General features: G+C 34.4%; 1 protein-coding gene across 1 annotated transcript in view; it reads left to right on the top strand.

Annotated features, from left to right (window-relative positions):
• Positions 1 to 14,164, top strand: part of RhoGAP1A (Rho GTPase activating protein at 1A) — a 587,523-nt gene that overhangs the window by 301,914 nt on the left and 271,445 nt on the right. The window contains exon 14 of the mRNA XM_090414103.1: positions 5,955 to 6,093. Within this exon, the coding sequence (XP_090270229.1) occupies positions 5,955 to 6,093 (139 nt within the window). The remainder of the gene's footprint in view (positions 1 to 5,954; positions 6,094 to 14,164) is intronic.

Here is a 14,164-nt window from a genome sequence, read left to right as displayed (position 1 = left end):
ATCTTTGTGATGATGATTTTACTAATTTTTTATACTGCTCATGATATCCAGACATACAGTTCTTCAGCTCACGTTGGAATTTAAATGCTCATTCAGAATTTGTGTCATTAACAAGCAACTGATTTTCCAATTTATTGCACAGTTAAGATCTTCTCGAATTATATTTGCAGTGAGTGGGACAGGTTTTTCTTCTGCTTCACTATCGTTTTCTGGATTTTTGACGATATCTAAAGTTAATCGATATCCAATAATATCGTCACTTAAGGCATTATCCACAAGCAATTCGTCTACATCGTTCTGGCTAAATGTATCAAAACCTTCTCCACCAATTTCATGTGCCAAAAGTAATGATTTCAGCTGATAATGTAGATGTTTGCATGGTTGCACTGTTTGCAACACATTCAAGTCAAGCTGCTTTCCAGCAGGCATTTAAAGTTTGTGGTCTTATTTCAGCAATAGCAGATGCAACATGATTTAAGCAGTGCAAAATAGAAAATTTTTTCCAAACGTCAGTTACTGTTAATGATTCATTTTCTAGTTTATCTTATCCAATATAAATTGAAAAGTGTGCTTAACGTAATATTTTTTAAAAGTAGCAATTATGCCTTGATCTAATGGCTGAATAATGCTTGTTGTATTGGATGGAAAAAACACTACCTGCACATTTGGATGTTCTAAATGCTGATGACTTGGTGCATTGTCAACAATTAATAAAACTTATATAAAACAATTAATAAAAATCGAGAGTTTTTTGCTTCATATATGTTTCCACTTCTGGTACAAAGCAATTATTGAACCATTCAGTAAATACAGCAGTTGTTACCAGGCCTTTCTATTAGCCATCCAATGTACCAGCAGCTGTTTTAGATCTTTGCCTTTTAGAGCACGTGGTCTTAGAAATCGATTTACTAGGAAGGGTTTCAACATTTGATCTCCTGATGCATTGCTACAAAGTTCCTCAATCTTTGCTTGCTTTAAACCCACTTGCTTTTTTTTCAGATTTTGCAATGTAATTTTGACTAGGCATTTTCTTCCAAAACAATCCTGATTCCTCAGCGTTAAACACTTGATCGGGACAATATCCACCATCTTCAATAATTTTGGCTAACTTCTCTTGAAAATTTTTAGCTGCTTCCTCATCTGCTGCTGCAACCTCGCCTGTAATCTTCGCGCTATGAAGTGCATTCCTTTTTAAAAACCTGGTTAGCCATCCTTTGCTAGCCAAAAATTCTTTATCAACTTTGGAAGCTGAAGTACATGGCTCCAATTGCTTCATGTGTTCATAAAACCAAAGAGCTTTATGTTTAATTAAATTACCACTTATAGGAATTCTTCTTTGAGTTAATTCTTCGATCCTAATCCAGTGCTTTTTCTGTTTTTTCTAATAAAGCATCTCTTGAGTACGATGTTAATTTGGCACTTAGTTTTGTGCTAGAAATGATAGATTTTCTTATTGCAACTTCATTCTTTTTAATTGCTCATATAGTAGATTCGCCTAAATTAAAATGTTTACCAATCACCGTAGATCCCTCTCCTTTTGCTAAACGATCTAAAATTTCAATTTTCATTTCCAAAGAAATTGCTTTTCTTTGGTGCTTTTTTTTTTCTCCATTGGGCCAAATTAAATCTTTAAAATAACAATCAGCAAAATTTAGACTTTCGATAATAAAAAGACAAACACTTACTCACATGCAAAATTAAACTTCATGAACACTCACTGCTTAGACTTTATCATGTTACTCCAGAATGTGCTGCAACACACTGTTCAGTATATACAACAGCGATGAACAAATTTGTCAACAACATGCGAAATCATGTGCTTTATAGGTAAAAGTTTCCAACTGTTATACAAGCAAAATAGTTACCACTTTAAAAACTACAATGATAATAAAAGAGAAGTAAATTTTCCACCATGTAATAATAAACAACTCATCCCACAATAAGGATTGATTACCCCAGGGTTTCCCACACTGTGTTCTGCAGAAGGTGAATAAGTGTTCTTGGAATTTGGCATTTTAGTTTTCTAAGCATTTTTCATGAATAAATATGTTATAGTGGAAATATTCTGAGGAGAATAATATTCGTCAATATGTCGAAAAGCTCAGACCCAGAACGTCTAAATAACATCTGTGTAGCAAATGTTAGTGACCAAGCCGTGTATTTTTAAACGTGGTAGTATTCAAGAATTATCAATAATTTTCACGCATGGAAACCTTTTAACATTCGGGAAAGGGAATATCGCTGTTTATGACCGGTGATAAAAATTGCCTGCAAGCCGATTACAACAGTGGGTGGCATATCCTCTGTTCTCAAAACTGAACGAAATAACATCGGTGTTGCAAATGTTAGTGACCAATCAGCAAGGAAGTATAAAGAAATTTTTGCACTAAAATTGAAGATCAAGGTAGTTCTGTATCCTGTTTTCAAATGTCGTAATGCCGAGTACTTTCTTCGCAAGTTCGTATTGTAGGGTGAAAGTTTCGAAACCCTAGTGCCGTGATTTTTTAAAAGTAATAGGCCTACAGATTTAAATTTTAATATGAATAAGAGACAAGGGTCTTTGTTTAATTTTGGTATTAAGAAATCTCTTATTGAAGGTGTTTGTGACGCAACAGATAGTGAGTCATCCACCACCAGCCTACAAAGCGATCTCCAGGATATACAAAAGGAGAGGAAAACTACCAGCTCACAGGAGAAAAAGTATGCATTCACTCGTAAGTACTTATAATAATATTATAAATTTTTGGTGATCAGAATGAGATATGTCAATGAAAATCAGCACAAATTAATTTGATGATGTTGTGTTTAATTAATTATTAATTAATAATTAATGATCAATTATTAATTAATAAAAATCTGCTAATTAACTATTAATTAATACATTACAATATAACCAAGGTGTTCCATGAAAATTTCAGGATTTGTGAAGTGTTCTGTCGTAGGAAAAGTTTAGGAAACGCTGGATTACCCTATTATCATAATGGATTCACCTTCTGTCAACATGCACAGAAGTGTCAAAGGTCTCGTATCTGTGGGTGTACTATACATAAGTTTTGAAGTTATGCACCGCATAACTTCAAATCTGCATAAAAAGAGATCCGAGTGTACCTATAGACCATAACGATTTTTACTCGGAGAGTGGTAAATGAGTGGAACGGGTTGCCAGAGTTTGTTGTGAGTGCTTTGTCAGGGAATGCATTTTAGGAGAGGTATAAAACTACGCTAGTGTGATGCATTCTCTAATCTCCCTCCCTCTCTCTCTCTCTCTCTCTTCATGTACAGTGTGTCTGAGCTAGGCCAACAAGTAGCATATTTGAATAGGAGAAATACTTAGGGAATCCATGAGTTTTCTGTGGATGTTCATAAAAAATGGTTATTTTGGTGTGTGAAAGCGAAGAACAAACTACATTTTTATCTATATATGAAAACTCTTTCTTTTAAGGTTACACGGTGATCAGCACTCATATTTATGAATTTATGGAAACCAAACATGCATGTTGAAAAGATTATTTTACTGATTAATAATAAAATAATAACTTGATGTTTCTACCCCTGTATTGAGGTCATCATCAGAAGGATACATGTGTATAAGAACCAAGCTACATGTTGTTGCACTCTATACAGGTAAATTACATCTACATTGTTAACTAATCTTTTTTTCTTAGCCTGCCTTCCAGTGATAAAAAAAAAAAAATTACCAATAAAAATTACAATAAACTCTGCTAAAGTCCTCACGTACCAGGATTCTTCTGAAATTATACAGTTTATATTGTTATATTACAATTATCTTCTGGATTTGTACAGTACAGGTTGCTATTGAATGTTCAGGGGGGGGGGAACACTTCACCAAGTCTTCTTGTATTGAGATTTTTCTTTGTGGTTGCTATGAAGGTTGCAGATGGGGTCCTCCACATTCTTGGAATGGTTAGACCATCATTTTTATTCAGATTCAGATCATGTTTGAGCATTTCACATGCTTCCTTGAATTTCCGCTCGAACCAGGTTTTGGTGCGGTGTAGAACTGAGTAGGTGTCTTAATTTTGTCGGGGATTTAAAGGTGGTTTTGATGTTGTATTTGTGTAATGTTCTGTCTATTTTTTCTGAAATGCCTCTAACATATGGTATAGCAATAGCATTCTTGAAATCTTTTTTTGTTATTAATGGTATCTTTGTGGAGGATCTTGTGAATGGATTTTATACTGTACCTGTTTTTTATAAAGGTATGTTTGATGGTCTCATATTCATGGTTAAGAGCTTGTTCATTTGAACAGATTGTTTGAGCTCTGTGTTTAAGGGTGCTTGTGACCCCTAGTTTTTGTGTTGGGTGGTGATAAGAAGTTTTGTGTATGTACTGGCCTGTGTGTGTAGGTTTGCGGTAAACTGAGGAGGAGAGACAGCCTGAAGGAAGATGTGTGACAAGTGCGTCTAGGAACGGAAGAGAGTTGTTTTTTTCTATTTCAGTGGTGAATTGGATGCGTCTGTGTTGTTTGTTCAGGTGGCTAAGGAATGTATCTAGTGCTTCACGGCTGTGGGGCCAAATGGTGAAAATATCGTCGATGTATCTGAGCCAAATTTTGGGCTTTTGGCATGCCAATTCTAGAATTGGTGTGCCTAAAGGCAGGTTAGAACACATTCTGCGGCCTTCTTCAAGCTATCCAATAATTCTTCCCTGCGTGAAATGATCTTGACTTTGAAACATTGCAATACATCTGAGTTTGCAACTTTATTCCTTCACAAAAAGAGCTTCCTTCAAACACAACTCGCTTAGCACATCCTTTTATACACAAAGGGACCATGTTACCATGTGGTCCCTTTGTGTGCAATTTGAGTGTGTACCTGCTTTCTATTTGAAATCATCAGTTATGCAAATTGCTGCAAATTGTTTGAATTTGCAGTTGTAATCTTCAGAAATATGTTCTTCGTTAGGTTTTGGACACCAGTGTAGTTTCACATATAATTAAATGGAAGCAAACCAAAGTTATACACTTAAGTAATTTCTAGTATAGAAGATTCTTGCTTTTTATGAATTGAAATCCTTATGAATCGTTCTAAATATAAAATGATTGCTATGACTTGCTCTGTTTAGGGATATTATCAGAATGTTGTGAAGGTGCATTAATTATTGTTGTGAATTTTTTGTTAACATATATTTATTATATTTATCTACCCTGTGCTTGTGGCCAGCTTCTTAGGATTAGTTCATGTTCAGACCAGTATGTTTTCTTTCTCAGTATATCAAACAATTGTAGAATTTGAATATGTATATTTTGAGAATGTATGAGAGAATTGTTGTTTGGAGAATTTAGTATAGAGCATCCTTGAATGTTATATATATAATGGAGTGATGAGTAAGAAAAAATTTATATATAGTGAGTGATGAGTGTCTTAATTATCCTCACACTCAACCTCAGCCATGGTTTTGAGTGTGAGGATAATTAAGGAATCTATGAATAGTATGGAATATATTGTTATAATAGACTTTCTTTGATGAACCTTGAGAGGTCTCATAATGGTGAGAATAATACTCTTAGAAATTTCAGTTAATTACCACTAACAGTGTGATATGCATGTTTTTGTTTTGCATTCTGTAGCCACATGAATTTGAACTGGAGTCATGAATTAATTAATTGTGAAACATGATCCTACATTTGATTGAATTTTGATAACTTATAAAGGGAAAAATCAGTACAGTATAAAATATTTTACTCATACCTCAGTGATTATATGTTATTCTTTATGCTGATCTCAAATAAATACAATTGACATTCACTATAGCAAACTCATAGGAACTATAGGAAGTTTTTATAATGATAGCTTGCTATAATGAATTTCTTTTAGCATGACATTCTGCCTATTTAGCTTTGTTCTTAAGTTTTCAGTAGTTTTTTTTTTCATAGCATCTAGTTTACTTAAAGTGAAAGCCAACTATAGCTGTCTTTTGCTTTATGATTCAGGAAGCACAGCTGGTACTGACTTCTCCAAACCTGGTATTTCGTGTTGCCCAGAAGACTGGTAAAACATATACCTTTTTTTTGTCATCAGAGTTTGATAGAGCTCAGTGGACAGAAGCTATAAGTATCCTGCAGGCATCAGGTAATTGAAATTAAATAAACTACTATATATATATATATATATTTATTTATTTAATGGTATCTAAATTTTATTATTCATGCTTATTTTATAAATCCTGCTAATAAAGCTTTTTATTTTTTTTAAAACTATCTTTCACTCTTGAAAAAAAAGCTGCTTGGTTTAGCCTCTTTTTGTAATTGTAATCATACTTACTAGCAAGTCTATTAGCAATCTAAAATCAAAGATTCAGAGAAAATTTAATAACATATGATCTTAACAAGGCAGATGTAATTCTGGAAAATACTGCTGGAGTAAGTGTTCTAAAGGACAAAGAGAGGAAAAGTACACCCAGTTCTCCATTTACATGATAGATTGGTTCCAGATAAAACCATATAAATGAAAACCGTATAAAAAAGAATACAGCACATATGAAAAAATAGAGGAATGGTTCCAGGTGTGAAAACCCAATACGAAGAATAAGTTATTTTCAAATAAAATATACGAAAATCATTGAATAAAACTATTACATTTTAATGGAATGTTTTTATATTATTTTAAATACTTATTTAAAGTATATATATATATGTATCTTTCTTAAAGAAAACAATGTGTCGCTAATAAAACAGAAATTCAAAAAAGGCTCAAATACACCACGCATATGGTTATTAGTTAAATTTTATTCGCCGTCACGTTCTGACAGTAGCCACATTCTTTTGTGTGACTGAAATTAATCACTTCCGTCACTTGAAACACTTTGACCTTCTTGTTCATACTGCAATGGCAAAACGTTTTCTTCAGTAAAAAGAACTAACTTAGCACTAATTTCCAATAATTCTGAAAGTTGATTTTTTTATTTTTTTTTACCACGAATGCTGTAATTAATCATTGAGATCTTGTTTTGACTAGATCTTTTGTATAATTCTTCATATCACACCATAAATGACTCGAGTTCACATTTAAACTGTTCAACTCATTCAGTATTAGGATCATGTGTAAGAAAATGACTTTGCAATTTACTAGCCATTTGAAGCCCTTCTTTAATTACTCCTGCTGTGAGTGGAATCCTTTTATCATCATCATCACTTTTTTCTTTTTCATCGAGATCTCAAGGACAGCTTCTATTATTTCATCATTACTAACAGCCTTGTCAACCATCAATTCTTGAAAAATCATCAAATACTTCTCCTCCAACTGCATGTGCTAATCTGATGATATTGGAATATTCAGTTGTATGCGAAGGTACGGGGTTTTCTTTTTCACACATTTTGGCTAAGTAGCTTTCCAGCATGCATTTAAAGTTGATGGTTTCGATTCTGATAATGCCAACTTAGCAAGTTTGATGCAACATAAAATAGAAAATTTCTTCTGCACATCAATAACTGTCAGTAGATTATCCTTATCAAGTTTATCCAAAATGTATTGGAATGTTCTTCTTATGTAGTAAGTTTTGAAAGTAGCGATCACACTCTGGTCTAGTGGTTGTATTAAGTGGCAGAAAACAAAATCCACATTCGGGTGTTCTAAAACAGGAAGGCCAGGTGCATTGTATATAATCAATAAAGTCCAATTTTTTTTCCCCATCAAATAGTGTTTAACTTCTGGAACAAAACAATGGTGGTACCATTCATTAAAAATTTATTTTGTTACCCAACCTTTTTTGTTTGCCTTCCAGTGCACTGGTAATGTGTTAAAATCCACACCTTTCATTGCCCGTGGTCTTTGGGATCGATTAATGAGTAATGGTTTTAAACATTTTTAATTGTAATCAAGAAATGATCATTTAGCAAACAGCTTAACTCCTTCCAAGCAGCTTTATATAGGCAGCCCTCTGGTAACGGACCATCTTAAGTTCGAGGAATCAGCATAACACCTTCTGTTTCCAGGAACCAATGGCAAGTGATTATAATGGATCATCTGTCGGCTTAACTTCGGGGAATCGCAATTACAAAATTATTTTTTTTGTTGTCTCCACAATTGTCTACATTCTGTAGCATAGAGTAATCTCTGATATTTAAAACATCGAGGGATGGGGTTCCCCAAAATTCAAGTTTCAATACATATGCACCATTCTAGGAAATGATAATTATAATGCAAATACCCTTTTTAACAGAACTGAATTCAAACAGAAATTTTAAAAATAAGCAGCATTTGAACTGAGTAAAATCAAAATATGCCGTGTGAAAATAGAATTGCTTCTGTTTTCTAAACTGTGTTATTTCAAAATCGTGTAAAAAAAAATAGGGCCTTGTAAAAAGAGAATTAGCTTATATAAGTAGAAAATTGACTGAATGAATGAATGGTGACTAGCTCCTGCTCACTGAAATTATAACTCCCCAGTGTCCCATTCTTTGCTCTTTCATTGCTGATTTTTATACCAAATTTGTTACAGCATTTAGTTCACTTTGTTAAGCCATCCTGCAGACCCACAGTTGATTTATTTAAGAGTATAACATTATCTGCATAAATTTCAATATTAGATACAATGTCCCTTTCCTTCATAATGTGATCCATATAGATAATGAATAACAGTAGAGAGAGAGAGAGAGTGTGTGTGTATGCACGCACACCTTTGTTTTGCACCAGATTTAACAATATCAAACCGTTTCTTGTACTGTCAATTCTAACTGCTGACTTACCACTGAAATATACACCATGTATTACTCATCATAATGTACCATTTGCACCATATGGTCTTGTTACCTTGTCACGTACCTTTTCCAAATCTAAAACTTAAGTACAGATCCTTGTTGTTGTTATTATTATTATGATTCAGGCCTCCATGGAGTCACAAAACCCATTGTGGGAGACCCATCCTAGAAAACACAAAGTTTATCACACCAATCCTTTAACTCATTGACTGTTCATGCTCTCACCACTTTATCAGGCAATACAAAGAAACCACTCCTCACCCTCTTGCTCACAACTTCCTTTTGTAACTTCCAGGAATAGCCCCTTGTCCTTGCTCCTTCCCCCTTTTCCACTAAATGAAAGTACTCCCCAGTGTCAACCCTGTAACCACCTCTCAACACTTCAAAAGTCTCAATCATATCACCTCTCCTTCTTGTCCAAACTCTTCAGTCCACATTCCCTCAGTCTGTCTTCATGTTCACCACCATTGCAATAGGTTCCCTGAATTTCAGGTTTCTATCAATCATCACCCCAAGATCTCTTGCCTACCCCACTGTACAGTCCTGAATCCATCTTTATCTACCTCCACATCCTTTCCACAGTTAATTTATCCCCTTCAAATTCTGTGGACCAAATTTGAGAACAACAGTCCAGGTGTGATCTAATCAGGGCTTTATACAGTGGAATGACAACTCTTTTATCTCTGCAGATCAACATCCTTCTCAGTATTGCAGCAATCCTCTGGGTTACCTTCTTCACCACCTTTGCAATATGTTCCCTGAATTTCAGGTTTCTATCAATCATCACCCCCGGATCTCTTGCCTACCCCACTTTCTCCAGTACAGTTCCTCAAACAGAGTATGCTGTCTCCCATCGATTTATCCCAAACATTAAGACTTTACATTTAGCTGCATCAAATGGACACTCGTATTCATTTGCCTATCTGTCCAGTTTATTCAAATTGTCTTGCAGGGCTACCACATCTGCACTATTACTAATAACCCTTCCTAGCTTCACATCATCTGCATACAGCTGAATTCTCTCCCTCCTTGCAATCCATTGACCATGCCATTGATTTAAAGGTTAAACAATACAGGTACTGAGTCCATGAAACCTCACTTGTAATCTTCTGCATCCTTGATACTGCTCCCCATACATATTCTCTGATGCATATCAGATAGCCAATTCTGAATCCATTTCACTAACCTGACATTCAAACCCATGTGCTTCAATATAAATATCCGCTTATCATGTGGTACCCTGTCAAATGCCGTTGTAAAAAAAAAAAAAAAGGAAAAAAAAATCAGTATATGCCTTTCCCTCATCAACCACTCTTGTTACTTTATTATAAAAGGCAATCATATTACTGAAACAAGAGCACTTCTTAACAAATACATGTTGATTCTCACAGATAACATTACCCTAATCTGCCCAATACTGTAAATGATTCCTCACTAATTTCTCCAAGATCTTAACAACTACTGACGAAATACAAACTGATCTATAGTTTGACACTTCCAGTCTGCTACCACCCTTTTGCAATGACACCAGCTTACCCTCCTTCCACTCTATGGATACCTTTTCCATGTCCATACTTTCATTGAAAAGCCAAGTCAAGAGAGCTGTCAATTCTTTAGCACATTCTTTCTAAAGAATGTGCTAAAGAATTGACATCCAGTCAATTGACTTCCATCCAGTCTCACTGCTTTATTGGCATCCAGAGTACTCAGTATTTGAAACACGCTCTCCTCTTGCACTTCTAAACCTCGAACCTGCCCTATACCTCTAGTCGTTGAACCGTGGAATGCATTGCTGATAAAGTGGTGAGAGCGAGAACGGTCAATGAGTTTAAGAAGTGGTATGATAGACTTTGTGTTTCCTAGGAGAGACCTCCCACGATGAGTCTTGATAGACTTGTGTTTCCTAGGAAGGACCTCCCGCAATGAGTCTTTTAAATGGAGGCTAAATAATAACATTAAAACCCACTTCTCCACGGTGAAATACCCCAATAAAGTGTTCATCGAACAACTCCACTATGTCCTTTGCATCAGTCACTCTATTCCCATTTTTATCCAGTAATCATTTCTCCACCTACTGGCCACATAGCTAAAAAATTCCTTAGTGTTTTTATATATATATATATATATATATATATATATATATATATATATATATATATATTTATCTTAAGGCCAATCTCTTCTCATATTCTAGTTTTGCCTTCCTTACCATACTAGTCACTCTCCTGGCCCAAGTCTTATGTTCTTCATGCATCTGCTCTCCATCCCTCTTCTTATATCTCTTTCATAACAACCATTTTTACCTGCAGTTCCTGTTTGATATTATTTATCATCCACTTAACACCAAATTGTATTCTCTTCTTCAGTCCTGGTATATATTGTTATATTTCTGTGATTACTACTATTTGGTTTAAAGTGAAAAACGGATCCTGACAACTCCTATTTGGCTTGAACCTAGCTTATTCTTCAATTTTCTCCTCCAATTTTCTTTCCTCTTCTCAGTTTTATGCTAGCAGAAATCTTTCCTGGAACATTCAGTAGGGAAATTCCTTTGACCTTCTCACATTGTTTTATTTCCCTTTTTATAGATGGGAACTCTGAGAGCTCTACTTCATTCATCTTGAATTTCACCTCTTGACCAGATCTTCTGAATTATACACTGCAGCCACTGTCAAACTTTTATACCTCCATATGTGAGCATTTCTAGGTTTTTGATGGCTTTTTCACTTCATATATTAATATGTACTCCTGATACACATTTCCTCTTGAATATTTTCAATCACCTTGTTGTCACATTTAATTTCATATTGCAGTCTTTCAAAGTAATTATTCCTCAAATCTAGAAATCTTCAGTTATTCTTCTTTTTTCCATTTAATTAAATATTTTCAATTCTAGATTTCATCATTATGCAGATGGAAGGAAGAAGGAAACATGTTAATGAACAGAATCCTGTGATCTAGCATTACACATTTGCTCTGGGTTGTCTCTCCTGCCTGTTGAACATCAGGCAGGAACTCGCCTGACCATATGTTGTGTCCCTTTCTAATTGGATAGGCACATTTTTACAAATTTTCCACAAAAATAACAAAAAGAAAGCAAAGGTACAAAGACAATTGTTAAAATGATTAATCCCCCTCCCACACACACACACAAGCATTACTGAGTCTGCCCTACATATCTATATGTTTATAATTAATTAAAAACATATATTATCTATTAAAAACATAAGTTATCTATTTTTTTAATAATTAAAAAAGTTTGTTTTGAAACTTTTTTTTTTTTTCCAAATCAACTTTTCTTATTTACTTCTCCTTTGTGTGTGAGAGAGAGAGAGTGAGGGGGGGGGGGGGGAGAATACAGACTCTTTTGAAAAAAGAAACATTTGTACATGTTTAATATATTCATTGAACTAATGATTATTTTATATATACTGGCAGTGCATGCATGTGCTAAACTGAGAGATCTCCACTACTACAGACATCAAAAATACAATTAGACATTGCATAATACAGTGCATATGCTAATTGTAAGTACTGTGTGTAGTTCATTGCTCAAACTTCTGCTTTGTTTTGCTTTGTGTGTGTTGTTGGTGGTGGTGGTGGTGGGTGGGAATGTTTGTCACTATATAAGCTCATTTTTATTTCATTCTTTTAAAAGTATGGCAGCATTGAGTAAAAATCCTTTTGTTCTTAAGTGCATAAAAACGAATCTTGTTTTGCAAGAAAATAATTGTGTCTGATGATCTTCAACAAAATATTAGCATTGCTATTTATTTGGCAAAAATATATATAATATAATATATTCAGAAAGAGAGCTGTTAAACCATTCTACCGGCTAGGACGTTCCAGACTTATCGGATTTGTTGTGCTGAATGGATTGGCTCAGCACGGGATAGAGACAAGCCACGATATCCTGTGGTCCAAGACTCTCCTTCTACGCAGATGTCGCTATAAATTTGAACACCTATTTAAAGAAAGTGCTGAGACCTTACTTCGACGCCCTAACTTGAATTGAAATGACTGTATTTCCTTATCAAAAATAAAATTTAATCAGGATAACACATTAAGTTTTTTTTTTTTTTAATTGAGACTTGTAATTCCTACATTAGTCTAATGTTATTTATAAATTAAGATTATTACATGAAATTGTGAATTAATACCTATAGTTTAATTATCACTCCGATGAAAATTTTTTTCCTCTCTTTAATACTTTGCAATGTAACATCACATGGCTTGTTCTACTTTTGAATGATCAATTGTTGGTATTCCACCTTGTTAAAAACTGTTCCTATGTAGCCACTGAAGATAGTCTGTTATTTTCAGACTGATATTTGGCAAATATTAAAATAATCTTGTGTTTATGTGTCTATAATTCTTAATCATAATGTCGCAAGTGTCTCTAAAGAGTAAAATATTTGGCATTGGTGTGATCTGTGGATATCCAGGAAGCGAGATTCTGATGATGTGCTTTGGCCTCTGTTTGGCAAGACTTGGTAGTTAAGCCAGACTGGTGGACTAACCTACAGGATCAATGCCATTACAGTAGGTCTCCTTTGCAGCAAGTATGATCTGGGGATATGAATGAAGGCTTGCTGCGGTGTCAGTGTATTGTTTGGGGTAATCCTGATAGTCTCCTTCCAAATATATTTATGGCATGCCAGAGATTGTTGTCTGTAGTGGCTTCTTGGTGGGTGGGGATCTGAAATGCTTAGCCAGAAATCCTTTGAGCATGAATCCTAAATCTCAGATTTTTAGGCGTCCTCCCAAGCACAAAGGGATTTCTGGCTAAGTACTGCAGATCCCCACCCACCAAGAAGCCACTACAGACAGCAATGTCTAAAAGGAGATTTGAAGCTGATGATATGTTTTTTTTTTTTTTTTTTTCAAGTGCATCCTGATACCTAGGGATGTGGCCTAGTTCTCACTGTTATTTGTTATGAGATTAATTGTATTATTTAATCTCTGTTTCTAATAATTATTTTTTTATTTCCGAGTGTACCTATATATGCACAAGGGTTCACTTTGATTGGTGCAATGACTTTAACTCTTTCTTTCAGAATCCAAAAAAAAAAATCACTGACTCAAGACTAAATACAAAATAAACCCATTTAATAAAACAAAAACAATATATACACTTCAAACAAAATACCTAATTACAAAATTAATTGGATCCAAAGGCCTTTTAAATAAACTTACAGTTAAGAGATCAGCCATTCTTTGACTCAATCTATTACTGATTTGTTTAACATATCTGTTTCTCTAAGTTCCTCTGTTAATTAATGTGTGCATGTAGCACACATTAATTCTTCTTGACACTGAAGTGTAGATATTCTGAATTCATCTAAGTATAAACACTTTCACTTCATGCAATTTCTTTCCAATCAGTGTTTCTTCGAAAATTCGTTTAGAACATCGATTGCAATATCTTCCTTTATTTACCAACA

Source organism: Typopeltis vanoorti, chromosome 24 (assembly GCF_054136105.1).
Source record: "Typopeltis vanoorti isolate ZY-2024b chromosome 24, IOZ_Tvanoo_1.0, whole genome shotgun sequence".
NCBI lineage: Eukaryota > Metazoa > Arthropoda > Arachnida > Uropygi > Thelyphonidae > Typopeltis > Typopeltis vanoorti.
The sequence above is the reverse complement of the archived record's forward strand: the minus strand, read 5'-3'. Positions and strand labels throughout refer to the sequence as shown.